General features: G+C 39.6%; 1 protein-coding gene across 1 annotated transcript; it reads right to left on the minus strand.

The window, feature by feature from the left end:
• Positions 1-2288: 2288 nt before the first annotated feature.
• LOC126705948 (scopoletin glucosyltransferase-like) lies at positions 2289-4087 on the minus strand. The gene has a single exon (XM_050405186.1). It carries the CDS (start codon positions 3941-3943, stop codon positions 2480-2482), a length of 1464 nt encoding a protein of 487 aa, XP_050261143.1. The 5' UTR covers positions 3944-4087; the 3' UTR covers positions 2289-2479.
• Between the last annotated feature and the right edge of the window lie 13215 nt (positions 4088-17302).

Consider the following 17302-nt stretch of genomic DNA (forward strand, 5'->3'; position numbering starts at 1 on the left):
ATTAAAACATAAATCAAACATGCATGTTAGAACCCTAAACACTTAAACTAACATGAAGCAAATAAAACAAACATCAATATAAACAAATAAACATGAAACAAAACAAACAATTATACTAAACAAACATAACATCAACATACATGTTATACTTTACATGAAACCAAAATAAAACAAGAACAACCCAAAACAGATTATAAACAACCTAAAATCATATTAAAACATATCAAACATAATTAAGAACAACAAACAAATCAAATATAACAAAATGGAGAAACTATATCAAGAAAATCATGTGAATCATATTAAGTAAAGTGGGAAACCATGAAAAAGAGGCTCACCTTGTTTTAGAATCACAGATTTAAAGTTGTTTAACCGACCCCTCAGTGCCTACAACACAAAGATTAGATGGAGAAGACAAAGATAATCAAAGAACACCACAATTGTTAGTAATCACAACCCAAGAACAAAAAGATTTGAAAAAGGTTTTGAGAAATAAAATTTGGAAAATAGTTTTTGCCTTAAAACTAACTAAAGAGGGGTTTTAATTTTGTAAAAAGTGTGCTAAGGTGCTGCCCTAGGGTTTTGAAAAGAGAAAAAGGGGTTTTAGAGAATTTGAAGGCCAAAAAATCCCTCTCTTTAGCTAGAGTTTTGATTGGCGACATAAGATAAGTATTTATAAGTTAAAATTAGGGTTTCTAGGACTTTTTAATTGTCTTTGTGGACGTTCCAAGGGTCTATGGGCCAGCCCAAATCAAAGCATGATGTTTTGGGCCCTTAAAATGAAGTTTTAAAACACAAAAAATCGGACTGCCTAATTAGCCGAACTTCAAATGGTCATAACTTACTTAATATAAGTCCAAATTAGGTAAAATTTGTGTTAAAATTGAAGTCCAAGATGTATAATTTCCAAAGAAATAAATCTCACTAAAAATTTCTTTGTGGATAAAAATATATGGTCAAAAAAGTGAGCAAAGGTCATTTTTCAGTATTTATTTCAAAGCAACTTGAACACTTTTGAATTGTGATTACTTTCAAACTATTTTGAACTCTTTAATTACTGTTGGTTGACATATGTCAAGCTCATTATTGGGGCCAGGGTCAAAATTTATTAACGGGTACAAAATGAGGTGTCTATAAGTGGAATAGGGTTTTCTCAGGCAGATTATGATCAACCTAGGAATTGATGTATGATGGGTCCAGTTTGCTATGGAAATAGTTTTTACTGCTTCATACTTGGTGCTTATAAATGGTGAGCCTAGAGGATACATCACTTCATCTCGGGGTATTAAGCAAGGAGACCCAGTATCTCCTTATTTGTTCCTATTATGTGTAGAGGGCCTCTCCTCATTGATTAGACAAGCTATTGCATCCCATAGCCTCATGGTATTTTGTCTTGCACCAATGGGGTATGCGTATCTCATCTCTTGTTTGTAGATGATAGCTTCATTTTTTGCCAGGCTACAGTGGAGGAATGCCAACACCTCTTTCGACTACTATGGTGTTATGAGGAAGCATCAGGTCAAGCAATAAATAGACAGAAGACTTCAATTTTCTTCCGTCATAATACAAGCCCCGATGTTAAAAGGAATATTTAGAGATTGATGGGGGCAAGAATTATGGAGGATTGTGAGAAGTACTTGGGCCTTCCAATGGTGGGTGGTAAATCTAAGGTGAATACCTTTAGAGATCTTTGGGAAAAAATTACTAGTAGAGTTTTGAGGTGGAAAGAAAAATTCATCTCAAAAGCAAGTAGGGAAATTTTAATAAAAATAGTTGCTCAGGCAATACATACCTACATTATGGGAATTTTTAAAATTCCTTAGGCCTTATGTGATACCATCAACTCTACTTTGGCAACATATTGGTGGGGACAAACAAATTGGAAGAAGTTGTGTACTCCTAAACAAAATGGTGGCATGGGCATTCAGGATATTCAAGCATATAATTTAGCTTTATTTGCTAAATAGGCATGGCAGCTGATCCATAATACTCATTATCTGTTTTATAAGGTGTATAAAGCAAGATATTTCCCCAAATGCTCATTCATGGATGCAGTTCTTGGTAGCACTCCCTCCTATATATGGCGTAGCTTGGTAACACTCCCTCACGGCAAAGCTTGTAATTCATATAGTTTACATCAATAAAGTTTCTATCTATTCTCTCTCTCTCTCTCTCTCTCTCTCTCTATATATATATATATATATAAAAAGATATAGGAAATTTTGAAATTTCTCGTGCAATCCAAAAATATAAAAATGCTTGTCAGGTTACTTTCAGGAACACAATCAAACACCAACAAATAAGACATTTTCATTGCAAATGTTTTCAGACTTAAAACTTGATGTCTAAAACGGTTAAACGGAGCACAAGATTGACTTTTTCATGTTGACATATCCTTAAGAAAAAAAGAGCTTATTTAGTTATAGACGCTACAAAGTTCAAAGACATAAACCGGAAAAAACACCCAAAAAAAAATCAACTAGTTTTTGCTTGCTGCACCAGCAATTCCATGTGACCTCAGTTCTTCGATTAAAGAATTCAAATCAGAGTAAGATGATCCACCTTCTTCAACAGCCTTCTTTGCCTTCTTCCCAAGCTCTCTAGCTCTGCTTCTTATTTCCTCTGCTTCTGCCCCAACCATTATTTGAATCACCGCCTTCTCTATGGCTTCGCTCTTGATGCTGTCTCCCAAAAATCTGGCCCATTGTTGGGCACCAACAGCGACTCCAATTCTCAAAATTTTGATTACAAACTTTTCATTGAAGAATTGCTCAGCGGAAACTGGCCATGTAACCATTGGAAGCCCAGCAGAAACTCCCTCCAAGGTAGAATTCCAACCACAATGAGTCACAAATCCTCCAACAGCATCATGATCAAGAATCATCATCTGGGGTGCCCAACCTCTTATAATTAGACCCTTCCCTTTCACTCTTTGCTCAAACCCATCAGGCAGCCATTCTTCTTTTCCTCCATCATTCTTTTCTTTCTTCACCACCCAAATGAATTGCTGCTCAGAAGCCTCAAGACCTATTGCTATTTCCTTTAGCTGGGAATCATTGAAGTTTGCCATACTTCCAAAACATACATAAACAACCGAATCTGGTTTCTTCGAATTAAGCCATTCGAAACATTCGTGGAAATCAATGGAGGCTTCCTTTCCCCTTTGTGCTTTATCTTCAGTGTCCTGATTGCATAGTGAAACTGGGCCTATCTGCCAAGCCTTCCGTCCAAGCACCTTCTTGTAAAAGTTTGCATAAGCCGGTTCAAGCTCATAGAAGCTATTGAAAACAGCCCCAAAACTCGTCAGCTCTGCTTCTAGTACTTGTTCATACATCTTCGTTGCATATGTTTGAACATTTTGTGTATAAAAATCTGGCAGTTGCTTTCTTGTCATCTTGATCTCATCAGGGAAGTTGGGGATGATAAATGGTTCTGTTTCTGATGAAACTTTTTTGTGAGGTTCGTATAGTCTGAGACATTCAGCGGTACACGTAGAGAAAAAACTCATTGAATGCAAAATAAGCCTCGGTATGCCAAACTTCTTAGCAACACCAGTGGTCCAAGGAAACAAAGTGCTGGCCACAAGGCAATCAGGAGCATATTCTTGAATAAGTTTCTCGAGTGGTTGCTCTAGCATGGCGGTAGCCTGATAGAATTTCGTCCGAAGATCAAGTGAAGTAGCCAATTGGTAGCTCTCACATCCTATGGGCAATCCAACCTCAACACAAGGGAATTCGATGACTAGAACATTCATATCTAACCCCATGGTTTTGCTTTTTTCAATGGTTTTGGAGAACAAGGAGGCATTCAGAGGAGTGGTGATTATGCTTATTTTCAAACCACGCAAAGCAAATTGCTTGGCCATGTCTATGGCTGGGATCAGGTGTCCTGAAGCCAGGAATGGGAAGAAAAACAAGTGAAGCTGCCGCTTTTCAGTATCCATAATGGTGATGAAGAACAGGAAGAAGAAGAAGAAGAAGAAGCAAAACTAACAGATTCTGACCACTTCGTAAATTTGTAACATATAAGTAGGCTTATACTGAGGTTTAATTTGTCCAGAAAGTAAGAATAATGAAGTAAAAGATTGGGTCAAAGAGAGTAACCAAAAGGATAATATGAAAATAATAAAAGAATGAGATAACAAGGACAAGGTAACTTGTTTGTTTGTGTGAACACCAAGTCACGAGTCATCTTGTCTTCAAGTCTTCCCTAATCCCTATCAATTGTAGAAAAAAGGGCATTTTCTACTCTTTGTGACATATTCGCTTATGTCATGCAAATAGCGATGAATCATTTAAAATTAGGAGCATTTACTAAAACTACTAAACGTTGATTCTTTAATCAAATTCGCATCTTTAAATGACTTTAAAATTGACCTTAGGAGTATTATATTAAAAGAATAGTTTAAAATTGATGTAGAATTATTTATAAAAAAAAAAAAAAAAAAAGTGGTATAAGGTTTGTGCTTGAACCAACCGTGATAAAGGGTGTATAGCTGTCTGCTATTGGGGAGAGTATAAAAAGATACTCCAATTAAGTAGTTAGAGATACCATTTAATCTAAAAAATTTAGACTTATGAGTTTAGATTCAATTATGTTCATAAAAAATAAGTATAGATTCAATTATATTATATTAACTACTCATTCTTGCCATTAATATCCAACTTGGAAGTTCACTACTTAATCAATTGCACCACAAATACTAGAATATTACACGGAATACTAATCAAAATAAGTTAGATTAGTGACAATTATTCTATATACATACCACAAGTATAGCCTCTTAATTTGAAAAATTAATAGGTACTTCAAAGACAGTAAAGTGAATGGTGGATTCAACCTTCTGACTCATCTTTTAATTAGTACAATATGTAACTATTTTTTGAAAGGGAAATAGGTACTATTCAATTAACCTTCCACCTAAACAAAATTTTCAATAAATTGTTTAATTTTATTATTTATCTTATTTAAAACGGAAATTTTAAAAAATTATTTAGTATTCCTATTTAGTTGGTTTTAATAATCTGTTTTATTTTCTTTAAATTTTTAATAAACCTTTTTATTGGCAACCACTTAGCATAACTTTCTAATAAAATTTTATTTAATCCCAAATTCAAATTTGAAATCTTTTGATGCCATCCATAATTTCAAGCAATACCTTGCTAGAATGTACCTTTGTTTTGCATGTAAAATAACCACCCATGAACAAACAATTGAACGCCTCCATCCAATCCAAGCCACATTGGATTTTTTTTTAATTATTATAAATAGTGATAACTATAAATTTAAAAAAAAAAAATTCAATGAAGTATACTTTATATACTTTTGAATTTTAAAGCATAATTTTTCCCATTTTAATTTATATGTAGTTCTACAATTTGTAATTACGAATAAATTTATAATTAATGTCTAATATTAACCTTTTTGTTGCCATTTACGCAGACATAACTTTTCTAGTTAATCCCAAAATTAATATTTTTATTTTCATAAAATTTTAATGTAAATTGTACTAAATTCAACAAAAAGGTCCTCCAAAACAGGTTATAGGAATCTCCTCCAACTTATTATATGGTGATTTATAAAACCATCCATGTGTATTAAATCACATAACTTATTAAATATGTCAATGAATAAATTATGTGACTAAAAGTATACATAGATATTCATTTGAATCATTACGTAATGAGTTGGAGGAAAATTTTGTCAAAATCGATTTAAAGATAAACTCCATCCAAAAGATAGGCAACACAAAATAAAGAAAACTTTATTTTTATTACTATTTGTATTTTAATAATGAGCACAAACTAAATTTTCAACATATATAAATATTCCTATTAAAAAAAAAAAAAAAAAAAAAAAAAAAACATATCTACATATTGTAGTGTCACATGCATAATGTGAATCTTCAACTCATAACCTTAGTCTCATATAAATGATTTAACCAGAACTCAATCTTTTACTCTTTGCATGACACTTCCTTCTTTGTACATTTTCGTCTTCCTCTTCTCTCTTAATTAATGAGTATACTTAGGGTCTATTTATTTTGGTAGATTTTAGAGGTGATGGAAAATATAGGAGAGAAAAGAGGAGGGGAAAGAAATTTATTGGGGTATTTGGTTGGATGGATTGGTGGATGGAAAACTGGTAGGGCTTGGCCGTTTTCTCCCAAACCTACTAAAATATTTTCTCTTGAAATTAAGGGAAAAAGTAGAGGGAAATAGGCAAATGAAGACAAGGATAAAAAATAAAAAAAACCATGACCTAACCTGTTTGTTTCGATTTTTCTTCTTTGGCCCCCTTTTTTTTCCTGTGATTTTTGCCTTGTTCTATTATACCCATGACCCATTTGTTTCATTTTTTTTTTCCCTTTGGTTTTCTTCTTTAGATTTTCACTTTTTCTGTACTTTTCATTCGTTTTTTTTATTTTTATTTTTTATTATCCTTTAGCGCGTGTGCTCTTTTTTATTATTTTTTTAAAATATTGAAGTGTCCATACACAATTTTTTAATATAAAAAAGTGTTACTTTTTGCTTTATTTAATAAGGGCATAATTGTAAATTTATATCAACTTCATTTTCTATAATTTCATTTTTTTTCTCAACAAAATAAATGACTTTTCCATCTCACCCACTTTTTTATCCCTTCTCCATTTTCTCTCCTCCCACTTTGGGAAGATGGAAAAGTGGAAGCATAAAAAATGGGGTGGGGATAGAAAAGTCTGAGGATAGAAAATTTTTAGTTTTTTCTCATGGTGTTTGGTTGGGAGAATGAAAAGTGTAGGGATAGAATATATAGTTTGTATAAATTTACTCTTATATTCTTATTATATGTAAAGATATGATATTTTTTAATCATTAAATAAATAAATAAAATACTTTTCCATTATGTTACACACACATATTAAAAGTGACAACCACCATTTAATTAAAAAAAAAAAAAACCATTAATTAAGAAAATAAAAAAATCCATGGTTGGTTTTTTTTTTTTTTTTTTTTAAAGCCAAAACCAACTAATTTAAAAAAGCAAGTTGATTGGAAAAGAACAAATAAAAAAGAGGGTAAGAAAACAAACACGTTGTTTTCTGAATGGAAAAAGAAACTAAACATGTTAGAATCTAAATAAAAACCTCTAATCCACGAGAGGTCCCTTGAATCCACAAGATGATAAAGTTCTGGAATCCACTAGAGAGAAATAGACAAAGTCTATATTTTTATAAATTTGAAAACTAAATTGCCCTGGAGGCTACAATATGTTTTAATAGTAAAAGAAACCCTAAGGCGGCTAGGAAAACACCCAAAATCCTAATTTGCATTAATTATGGGGCAAAATACCGAATTCTACCAAAAATAGTAAAATTGAGTTAAATGCAAAATTATAAATTACTAACCTTAAGAGTCGTCCCAAAACAGATGGGACCATATTCTGACATTTAAACTGAAAGTTATTAAGGAAAAACAACTATTAATATAAATAGCAAAAACAATATTTTCGAGGCCTTAACGAAGCAATTTTCCTAAATTTAGGTGATGCTCTTGAGTTTGGATCAGAATGCCATTTTCCCTTCAACCTGTCAATGGCCTCTACTAGCACCCTCCGTTGATCTTGTGTCGTGACTTCTAATGCCCTTACTGCTCTGAAAGGCCTGTGCTGTCTGTTCTATATCAAGACTGCAAAGTGCAGACAAGTTGCATATTAAGAAGAAATGAGGGGCAGGTGAGCGGTATTAATTGGGGGTAATTTAGTAACACCAATTGTATCAAGCTTTCATGCTTGTTCTCTCTCCAAAAAAAGTTACTAAAATGCTACGTTTGGATGCTAGAGTGAGCTCAAAAAAAAAAAAAAAAATGTTTACTTAAAAATATTACAAACTTTTTTTCATATTCCGTGATTCTCAGCAACCCAAAATAACAAAAAACCGGAAAAGTAAATGAGGATATAAAAAATTAGATACAAATTTATTTTGTTAAGGTTTTAACCAAGAAAAAAAAGGAACAGGAAAAAAAGGCAAAATGTAATTTTCTAACTTTTAATTCCTCGATGATCCTTCTATCACTAATAGTTTGTACAAACCCAAAGTGACAATTTAACACTGACAATGACATGCTTTCAAAATGTGAGGAAATGGACTGAAAAGTGTTTTTTGTGTGTGTGTGTTTATCAGCAACGAATGTAATATTGAGTAAATGGTAGACATTACATAAATAATTAGGTTGCAATTATTCTCTTCTTATTCCAAAATAGCTCAAAATTTTATAAAATAAGAACAAAGTACATAATAAATGCACCATCTCTATCTCAAACACATGCATTTTTCAATTCCATGACATTTTGTGTCTCTTAAGTATATATGTTTAAATTTTTTCAAGAAAAATCTGCAAGAAAATGAAAAAAATTAGCATCTAGCAATGAAAAGAAATGATACTGAAATCAATTTTCCATTATATTTTAAAATTCTAATGAGTGCAACTGTAGATCTCCAATGTGGATATGCAAGTCACTGGAAGTAGCATAGTGAATGATAGAAGATTTCAAATTTTTAGAGTTAGGGATACCCCATATGTATATATTATCATAGGTATAACAATTGTGGATACTATGACTACTATAATCCCTATCCAAAGTAATAATTGTAGAATGTAGATAGAAATATATCATTGAAGTAAATTTCATGTCCACAAACTACCTTTATCTGAAACTTGATCCTTACAGTTACTTTCGAATGCATAGTCCTGGAGAGTCAAAAGGATAAGAAGATATCAAACTGAAAATTCATAACCACACATATGTAAATCCAACTCAAATCCATCAACAATAAATGGCATTACACCCTTTGCATCAAACTATGTTCTGCTAACTGCTAAGTTGTGCATTTGTCAAGACAAGACATTTATATTTTTGTGGTTAATTCAAAGGAAACAGAAGAAAAATTAACAATGATGTAGTCGTGTAAAATTAGGATATCTCCTCAAGAGTCAAGCATCAGTAAAGGAACCTTCAGATTTTATAGAAATCCATTTAATGTCAAAATTTCTAAATAAAAAATGATGATACATAAGCCAAATTGAAGTACATAGATATCCAAAATAAATAAAAAAACAAAACAAATCGTAATCAACAAAAAAAGGGGGCCTAAGGATCTTACAGTCTCAAAAGAGATCCAGATGTTTTTGTTCCTCCATTTAAATTCCCTAATTTTAGTGGGTCTAGATGAAGATATCCAAACATAATTTTATCAAAAGACACATATGGAGAGAGTCAATTGTAATGGCAGAAAATATCTTGAAATGCTTCCTTGGAAAATAATAAAAAGAAGGAAACAAAGCACCAGTAACAACACTCTAATATAAAAAAGTAAATATCATAAACTCAATTTAAACCCACAAAAAATGAGAGTAAAACATACATAAAATACAGATTTATAATAAAGGATGGAGCAGTTGATGATGGTTTTTGGCCATGTATGGGCTCCAATATTGACGATGGTGTTGTTTTCCAAGGATCTATGGTTTTTTTGGGTTTATATTGGTCTCTATCTTATCATATTAAAAAGACAAATTCTATTACATTAAAGAAAATCTTCAAACGCATAGCCATTAAAAAGAACAACCATAAGCTAATAGTGTGCTCAAAGGTTTACAAAATTTTTATTAAACAGAATAAGGTTTCTGTTTGATGTACTGTTTCGTTGACAGACTTCCACCAACAATTCCAAATCCTTCAACATAACTTTGAACCCACGTATTCTCAAAATCATTATAAATGGTCACATTAAAATTTGAAAACACAAGAAAGAGAGAGATTTACGAGAAGAAGCTGAAAAAGAAGACCTAGACTAAAAATTTAACCTTCGCTAGAGGACCCAAGCACTACAACTCTTCACGTTTTTGTGAGAATAATTGTGTATGCTAATGAGGTGGCAGGATCATGTGTGTAAGTTAAAACTTCAACTATATTCATTGGAAACTATAAAAACCTAAGATTAATATTATAGAAAATGTACAATAAATAGAAGCGCTTTACTTTCCATTGATTAGTAAAGGGTATGACAATTAATATCATGTCTAAAATAATATGTAGCCTCTAGTTCATTGCATTTATATCCTATTTCTCTCTCTCTCTACCTTATGGACCCTCTCTCTCCCTCTATAACTCTTTCTCGTTCTCTCTTCTTCTTCTTCTTCATCTTTTTTTTTTTTTTTTTTTAAATTAATGAATAGTAAGCTCAATGCATTTCATTCCTATAAAAATAGTCATGTGTTGCAATCTTAATGGCTGGATGCATTGTACCCAAGCCAAGTTCTTATTGGTTTTCACATTTAACCACAAAATTAAGAATTCAATCAAGAATCTAATTTGACTTGTTTTGAGTTTTACCGATTTACATGTATATATATTGTACGGCACCGAGATCCTAGGCCCATACAGGGCCTGGGCCCAGTCCCATACAGGCCCTGGGCCCAGTCCCATACCGGCCTTGGGCACAGGCCCAGCAGAAAGGTCCAGTCATCCTACAACCTTCTTGAAACTGCCTTAACGTGAAAACACGTTTTGGGGTCTGAGTCCCAACAGACGATCAGTTTAACTTTCCCGGGCAAGTGAATTGGTCGTGTCCGGGAAAGTCATGACATGCGCGGGAAACTCCTGATGTGCACGGGAGACTGAGTTGCCGAACATATCCATCAAGCAAGAGCCAAGTTCCAAGGTCATAAATGCTGCACCGCCCTCTCACCTAAAACATCCACTTTGACCAGATAATATTGGACCCTTAGTAGCACTAACGGTGGCTGTAATCATGATCTCCCCACTAACCTTGGCTATAAATAGAAGAAATTGGGGAGAAGAAGGGGTTCAGAAAAATTGAGAGAAAACAGTCAAGGAGAGAGTATCAACTGAGTGTTGCTTTGAGTCTCTCTGTCGAGAACGACCCGTTGTAGGAAATCCTTAAGCCCACTACAAATAAATTGTGAGCCCAAGTGACCTAAGGCCCAGAAGTCTTGTACTTGGTTCCCACAATTGGCGCCCACCGTGGGGCTCTCCTACGAAGCTGTGGTTCGAGTGAGACTCAAGCAAGGGAGATGTCTGAGCAGCGTTCAGGAGGGCATGTTCCGAGCAATTCCACAGGATCTTCTCGGGGATCAACGTGGAGGGAGAGAAGGCAGAAACGGCTGGAGGATAGGGAGCATCCAAGAGGAGAGGAAAGGTCCGGATTGGGAGAAGGATCGGCCCAGACACACCGGACAATTTCAGGCATCTCAGCACATCAGCAATATGATGATAGAGACCGAGAGCTGGAGCGGTTACGCAGATTGGTAATGGACTTGGAGCTGGAAGCAAGGGGTCGGCGCCATGAAAGGAACCACAACCCCCAAACAAGGAGAAACCGGGGCGAGGAGGGTTCCAGCCGATCTATTACGCAACAATACCGAGACCTATCACGCTCTCAAGAGTCACATCGACACTCCCGGGAGATGCGTCGTAGACGGGACCGCTCCCGATCGCATGGATATGATGACCAAGGATCAGAGTCGTCAGAGGAGCGGCGGCACCACAACGCCGCAATGGACACCACGAGCAGAGCCTTGCGGATGGCAGCCCGGTCTCCATTCTCCGATGAGATTGAACGGGCACCCATGCCGAGCAGATTCACGCGACCACCATTCAATTCCTATGAGGGGAGGACAGACCCCGTGGAGCATGTCAGTCATTACATCCACATGATGTCTTTGCATGCGCACAACGATGCATTGATGTGTAAAGTATTCCCCTCTAGTCTCGGCTCTACCGCACTAAGATGGTTCAATGGGTTGCGGAAAGGTTCTATACATAGCTTCGCCGAGCTGATTCAGGAATTCGGCAGCAGGTTCGTAACATGCAGCCGAGTGCAACAGCTGGTCGACGCATTGCTTTCCATGAAAATGAGGGTCGGGGAAACCCTTCGGAGTTATGCCAGCTGATACTGGGAACTCTACAACGAGATTGGTGGAGGAAACGAGAAAATTGCGGCTAGCACTTTCAGGATGGGGCTCCCCGAAGATTCTGAATTGCGGGAGTCGCTGACAAGAAGACCCCCGGAGGATATGAGGCAACTGATGAGACGCATAAAGGAGTACAAACGCCTGGAGGATGACCGGCTGCAAAGCAAGGGGAAAGCTCCTTTTGCGGGGAGATCTCGGCAAAGCATCTTGCCGCCAAAGCCGAAAAGAGACTTCCGAATGCAGGAACCAGAGGTGCAGATCGAAGGGGTTAATGTGGTGTTTAAAGAGCCCGTGCACAAAATCTTGGAACGGATCAGGAATGAGCCATTCTTCAGATGGCCGAACAAAATGGGGGGCGACCCATCTCGGAGGAACCAAAACCTATACTGCACCTATCACAGAGACAAGGGGCACACCACCGAGCAGTGTAGGGTATTAAAAGACCATCTCGGACAGTTAGTGAAGGCAGGGCACCTGAAAGAGTTTGTAGCAGATTCCATTGACCGGGAGCCTGGGCAGGGCGCCCAACAGAAAAGGAACCCCCTTCCACCACCCCTGGGGGTAATCGACGTCATTCATGCCGCACCAAGAAGAGCAGCAGCGGCAAAAAGGGTAATGACAGTGGCTTGCACGGAGGGAGAATCATCCAAGAGGAAAAAGAAAGTTGGACGGCTGGCCATCTCGTTCGGAGAAGATGATTTGGAAGGGACGATCCAACCTCATGACGATGCTTTGGTGGTGACAGCCCGGATAGGCGGATTCTTGGTGAAGAGGGTGATGATTGATCAAGGTAGCGGGGCTGACGTCATGTACCCGGACCTCTTCGAAGGGCTCGGGTTAAAGACCCAGGATTTGGCGAAGTATGACACGCCATTGGTCTCGTTTGACGGGAGAGTTGTGATTCCCGAGGGGCAAATCTCTCTCCCAGTGGACATGGAAGGCAAGGGAGTTATAGTTACATTCATAGTAGTCCGATCATTCGCACCTTACACCGCAATCCTGGGGAGGCCGTGGATTCACGCCATGGGGGCTGTTCCGTCCACCCTTCACGTGAAAGTAAAATTTCCTACTGAGTATGGAGTTGCAGAGGTAAAGGGGAATCAACAGGTGGCGAAGCAATGCCTTGTAGCCGCGGTCCGGTGGGAAAAAGAACAGCTCGGTCAAGCTGAGCACGCCGAGAAAGAGACTGCATAGCAATTACAGAAACCCCGGGAAACTGGGGCGGACGTTGCCGAGGAGGTGCTGAAGGTAAGAATTCTTCCAGATAGTGACAGATATTTCCAGATAGGTACAAGCATGAATGACTGGGAAAGGGTAGAGATGTTTTTGTCCCTGTTGCAGAACATAGATGTCTTCGCATGGAACCCGTATGAAGTGCCCGGCGTAGACCCCGAGTTCATTGTTCACAAACTCAACGTGGACCCATCATTTCCCCCGAAGAAGCAGAAACCGAGAAGAGCATCAAAGGAACACGTCGATGCAGTAAACCTGGAGGTCCAGCGACTGAAGGAAGCCGGGGTCATAAAAGAAATATTCTTCCCGAGATGGCTAGCAAACACTGTCGTAGTGAAGAAGAAGAACGGTAAATGGAGAGTTTGTGTGGACTTCACAGATTTGAACAGAGCGTGTCCCAAGGACCCATTCCCGATGCCCAAGATTGATCAGCTAGTAGATGCCACGTACGGGCACCCGAGAATGAGCTTCCTGGACGCCTTCCAAGGCTACCACCAGATTGCCTTAGCGCCCGAGGACCGAGAAAAGACAGCATTTATATCCCCGGACGCAAACTATCACTACGAGGTCATGCCGTTTGGATTGAAGAATGCCGGGGCCACCTACCAGCGTATGATGACAAGGATGTTCCGAGAAAAAATTGGATGCACGGTTGAAGTTTATATCGACGACATGGTGGTAAAAAGCAGAAAAGAGTCGCTGCATACTGAAGACCTTCAGGGAGTATTCGAGATACTACGACGGCACAAGCTGCGCCTGAATGCCGAAAAATGCACTTTCGGGGTGGGGGCTGGCAAGTTCCTGGGTTATCTGATCTCCACTCGGGGAATAGAGGCTAACCCCGACCAAATAGAGGCTGTCAATCGCCTCAAACCACCGAGCAATCCTAAGGAGGTGCAAGTGCTCACTGGAATGTTGGCCGCCCTGAACCGATTCATCTCCAAGTTTGCCGATCGCTGCCGGCCATTCTATCAACTTCTGAAGAAGTGGAAGGGGTTTCAATGGGACGAGAGCTGCGATGAAGCTTTTCGAGAACTAAAGGAATATTTGGCAAAGGCGCCGAGGTTGACAGCCCCGGAGCCCGGGGAGGATCTGTTTATGTACCTTGCAGTCACCGATCATGCCGTAAGTGCTGTGTTACTAAGGGACCGGGGAGTGCAAATGCCGGTGTATTACGTGAGCAAAACCTTGGTCGATGCCGAGACAAGGTACCTGCCTCTTGAAAAGTTAGTTTTGGCCTTGGTGCACGCCACGAGGAAGTTACCACACTACTTCCAGGCACACACAGTGTTCGTCCTCACCGAGTATCCATTGCAATCACTGTTGAAGAGATCCGACTTCACAGGACGGATTGCCAAATGGGGGACTCGGTTGGGATCGTTTGACATAAGATACCGACCTAGAAGCTCGGTGAAGGGACAGGTTCTCGCCGATTTCATCGCAGAATTTACACCCAATAATGAAGGCAAGGTAATCTGTAGTGCGGAGATTCGCCCGTGGAGGTTATTTGTGGACGGCGCATCAAATGCTATGGGGGCCGGGGCTGGTATTGTCATAATCACCCCTGAGGGTATACGACTGGAACACTCCTTCAGATTGGGGTTCAAAGCCTCGAACAACGAAGCCGAATATGAAGCCCTACTGGCCGGGTTGAGGGCAGTATTGCATCTGGGCGCAAAGGACGTGGAGATCTACTCGGACTCTCAGCTGGTTGTTTATCAGATCACTGGGGACTTCGAGGCTCGGGACCACCGAATGAAAGCTTATCTAAGTACGGCAAAGCAGATTATCGGTCAGTTTGGAACGGTAAAGATATCCCAGGTAGCCCGGTCACAAAACAAGCACGCTGACTCTCTTGCCACGTTAGCCTCATCGGCTACCGAGGACACACCGAGGCTTATCACGATAGAACTTATAAGGGAGCCAAGCATCTGTGTGAAGAGTGTTCTCGACCAGGCTGGAGTAGAGGTTGCGCAGGTGGCAGTGGCCGGACCATGCTGGATGAACCCGATCATAGACTTCCTTTCCGAAGATAAAGTTCCAGAGGATGAGGCCGAGGCCAACAAGATTCGACGAATGGCTCCCAGGTACTGGCTGTCTTCCGATCGAAAGTTGTACAGAAGGTCCTTCGCGGGCCCTTACCTCTTGTGCCTGCATCCTGAAAGAGTCAAGGAGCTTCTGACCGAGCTGCATGAGGGAGTGTGCGGCGGGCATGCTGGGGGACGATCTTTAGCACACAGAGCAATGACACAGGGGTTTTGGTGGCCACAGATGCAGAAGGATGCCGCCGAATACGTTCGGAGTTGCGAACAATGTCAAAAGCACGCCCCAATGATCCATCAGCCGGCAGGACGTCTAAATCCTGTCAGCAGCCCGTGGCCATTTGCACAATGGGGGCTTGACATCCTCGGGCCATTCCCCCGAGCAACGGGGAACCGCCGTTTTGTATTGGTGGCTGTAGATTACTTCACAAAGTGGGCTGAAGCTGAAGCCTTGGCTAATATCCGGGATACTGACGTGAAAAAATTTGTATGGAGAAACATAGTTACAAGGTTTGGGGTGCCGAATTCGCTAGTGACAGACAATGGGCTACAGTTTGACAGCAACACTTTTCGGACCTTTTGCAGCGAGCTCGGCATCAAGAACAAGTATTCAACCCCGGCATACCCACAAAGCAACGGCCAAGCTGAAGCAGTAAACAAGACTATTTTGAACGGGCTCAAGAGAAGGTTGGATGGAGTGAAAGGAAGATGGGCAGAAGAGCTACCCAGTGTTTTATGGGCCTACCGCACGACCCCCAGGAGATCCACGGGGGAAACCCCGTTTTCTCTGGCATACGGAGCAGAAGCAGTGATACCGACCGAGGTGAGCTTATGCAGTGCACGGGTCGCCGGGTTTGATCCCGTACAGAATGCCGACCTGATGATGGAGCATTTGGATTGGCTAGAAGAATGCAGGGAGGCCGCGACCGTACGGCTTGCCGAGTATCAGCAGAAGCTGGCCCAAAGGTACAACCGAAATGTAAAGGCCAAGGAATTCCGTGCCGGGGAACTAGTGTTAAGAAGGGTAGTGGGCAACATGCGGGACATGGCTGCAGGGAAGCTTGCTCAGAGTTGGGAGGGACCATACAGAGTCACAGCCATCACGAGTGCAGGGGCCTACTACTTGGAAGACCTGGACGAGAGGCCGCTCCCCCGACCATGGAACGCCAACAACTTGAAGAAATTCTACGCATAATCGTCGGTGTAAGCCAGAACTTGTATTCCATTAAGATTAAGAGCATGATGAACTTTTTTGTATATGCTGTTTTTGACTCCGTAAACGCACACCAAGAGAATCGCCAATAAATCTCTAAGGAAAGAAACCTGACCCTCGGCTCGATCAATATAGCCGAGCAGGTGGAAACCTTACAAATAAATCTCTAAGGACAAAAATCTGACCCTCGGCTCGATCAATATCGCCGAGCAAGTGGAAACCTTACAAATAAATCTCTAAGGACAGAAACCTGACCCTCGGCTCGATCACTATCGCCGAGCAGGTGGAAACCTTACAAATAAATCTCTAAGGACAGAAGCCTGACCCTCGGCTCGATCAATATCGCCGAGCAGGTGGAAACCTTACAAATAAGTCTCTAAGGACAGAAACCTGACTCTCGGCTCGATCAAAATCGCCGAGCAGGTGGAAACCTTACAAACAAATCTCTAAGGACAGAAACCTGACCCTCGGCTTGACCAAAATCGCCGAGCAGGTAGAAACCTTACAAACAAATCTCTAAGGACAGAAACTTGATTCTCGGTTAAACTCAAATCTCCGAACAAGTGGAAACCTTACAAGCGAATAGTCTAAGGACGAAAACACGATTCTCAGTCAAACCAAAGCCTGAAGAAAACCTAACCCTTTTTACAAATACTAAGTCCATCAGCACTCTCAAAATACCCACAGAGCCGCACAACAGGTTTTCGGGGGTACCATTCTATTAAGCGGCCATAGCACTGGCATGATTCAAGCAAAACACATAAATAGATATAAACTCATTCAACAAATTGAAACGGAAAAAGAAAACGGACTACTAATTAAACAAATAAAGGCAATTG

The sequence above is a fragment of the Quercus robur genome, chromosome 11 (genome assembly GCF_932294415.1).
Source record: "Quercus robur chromosome 11, dhQueRobu3.1, whole genome shotgun sequence".
NCBI lineage: Eukaryota > Viridiplantae > Streptophyta > Magnoliopsida > Fagales > Fagaceae > Quercus > Quercus robur.

Excerpts from the sequence above, each read along its gene's own strand:
- LOC126705948 (XM_050405186.1), bottom strand. The coding sequence starts at position 3,943 with ATGGATACTGAAAAGCGGCAGCTTCACTTGTTTTTCTTCCCATTCCTG.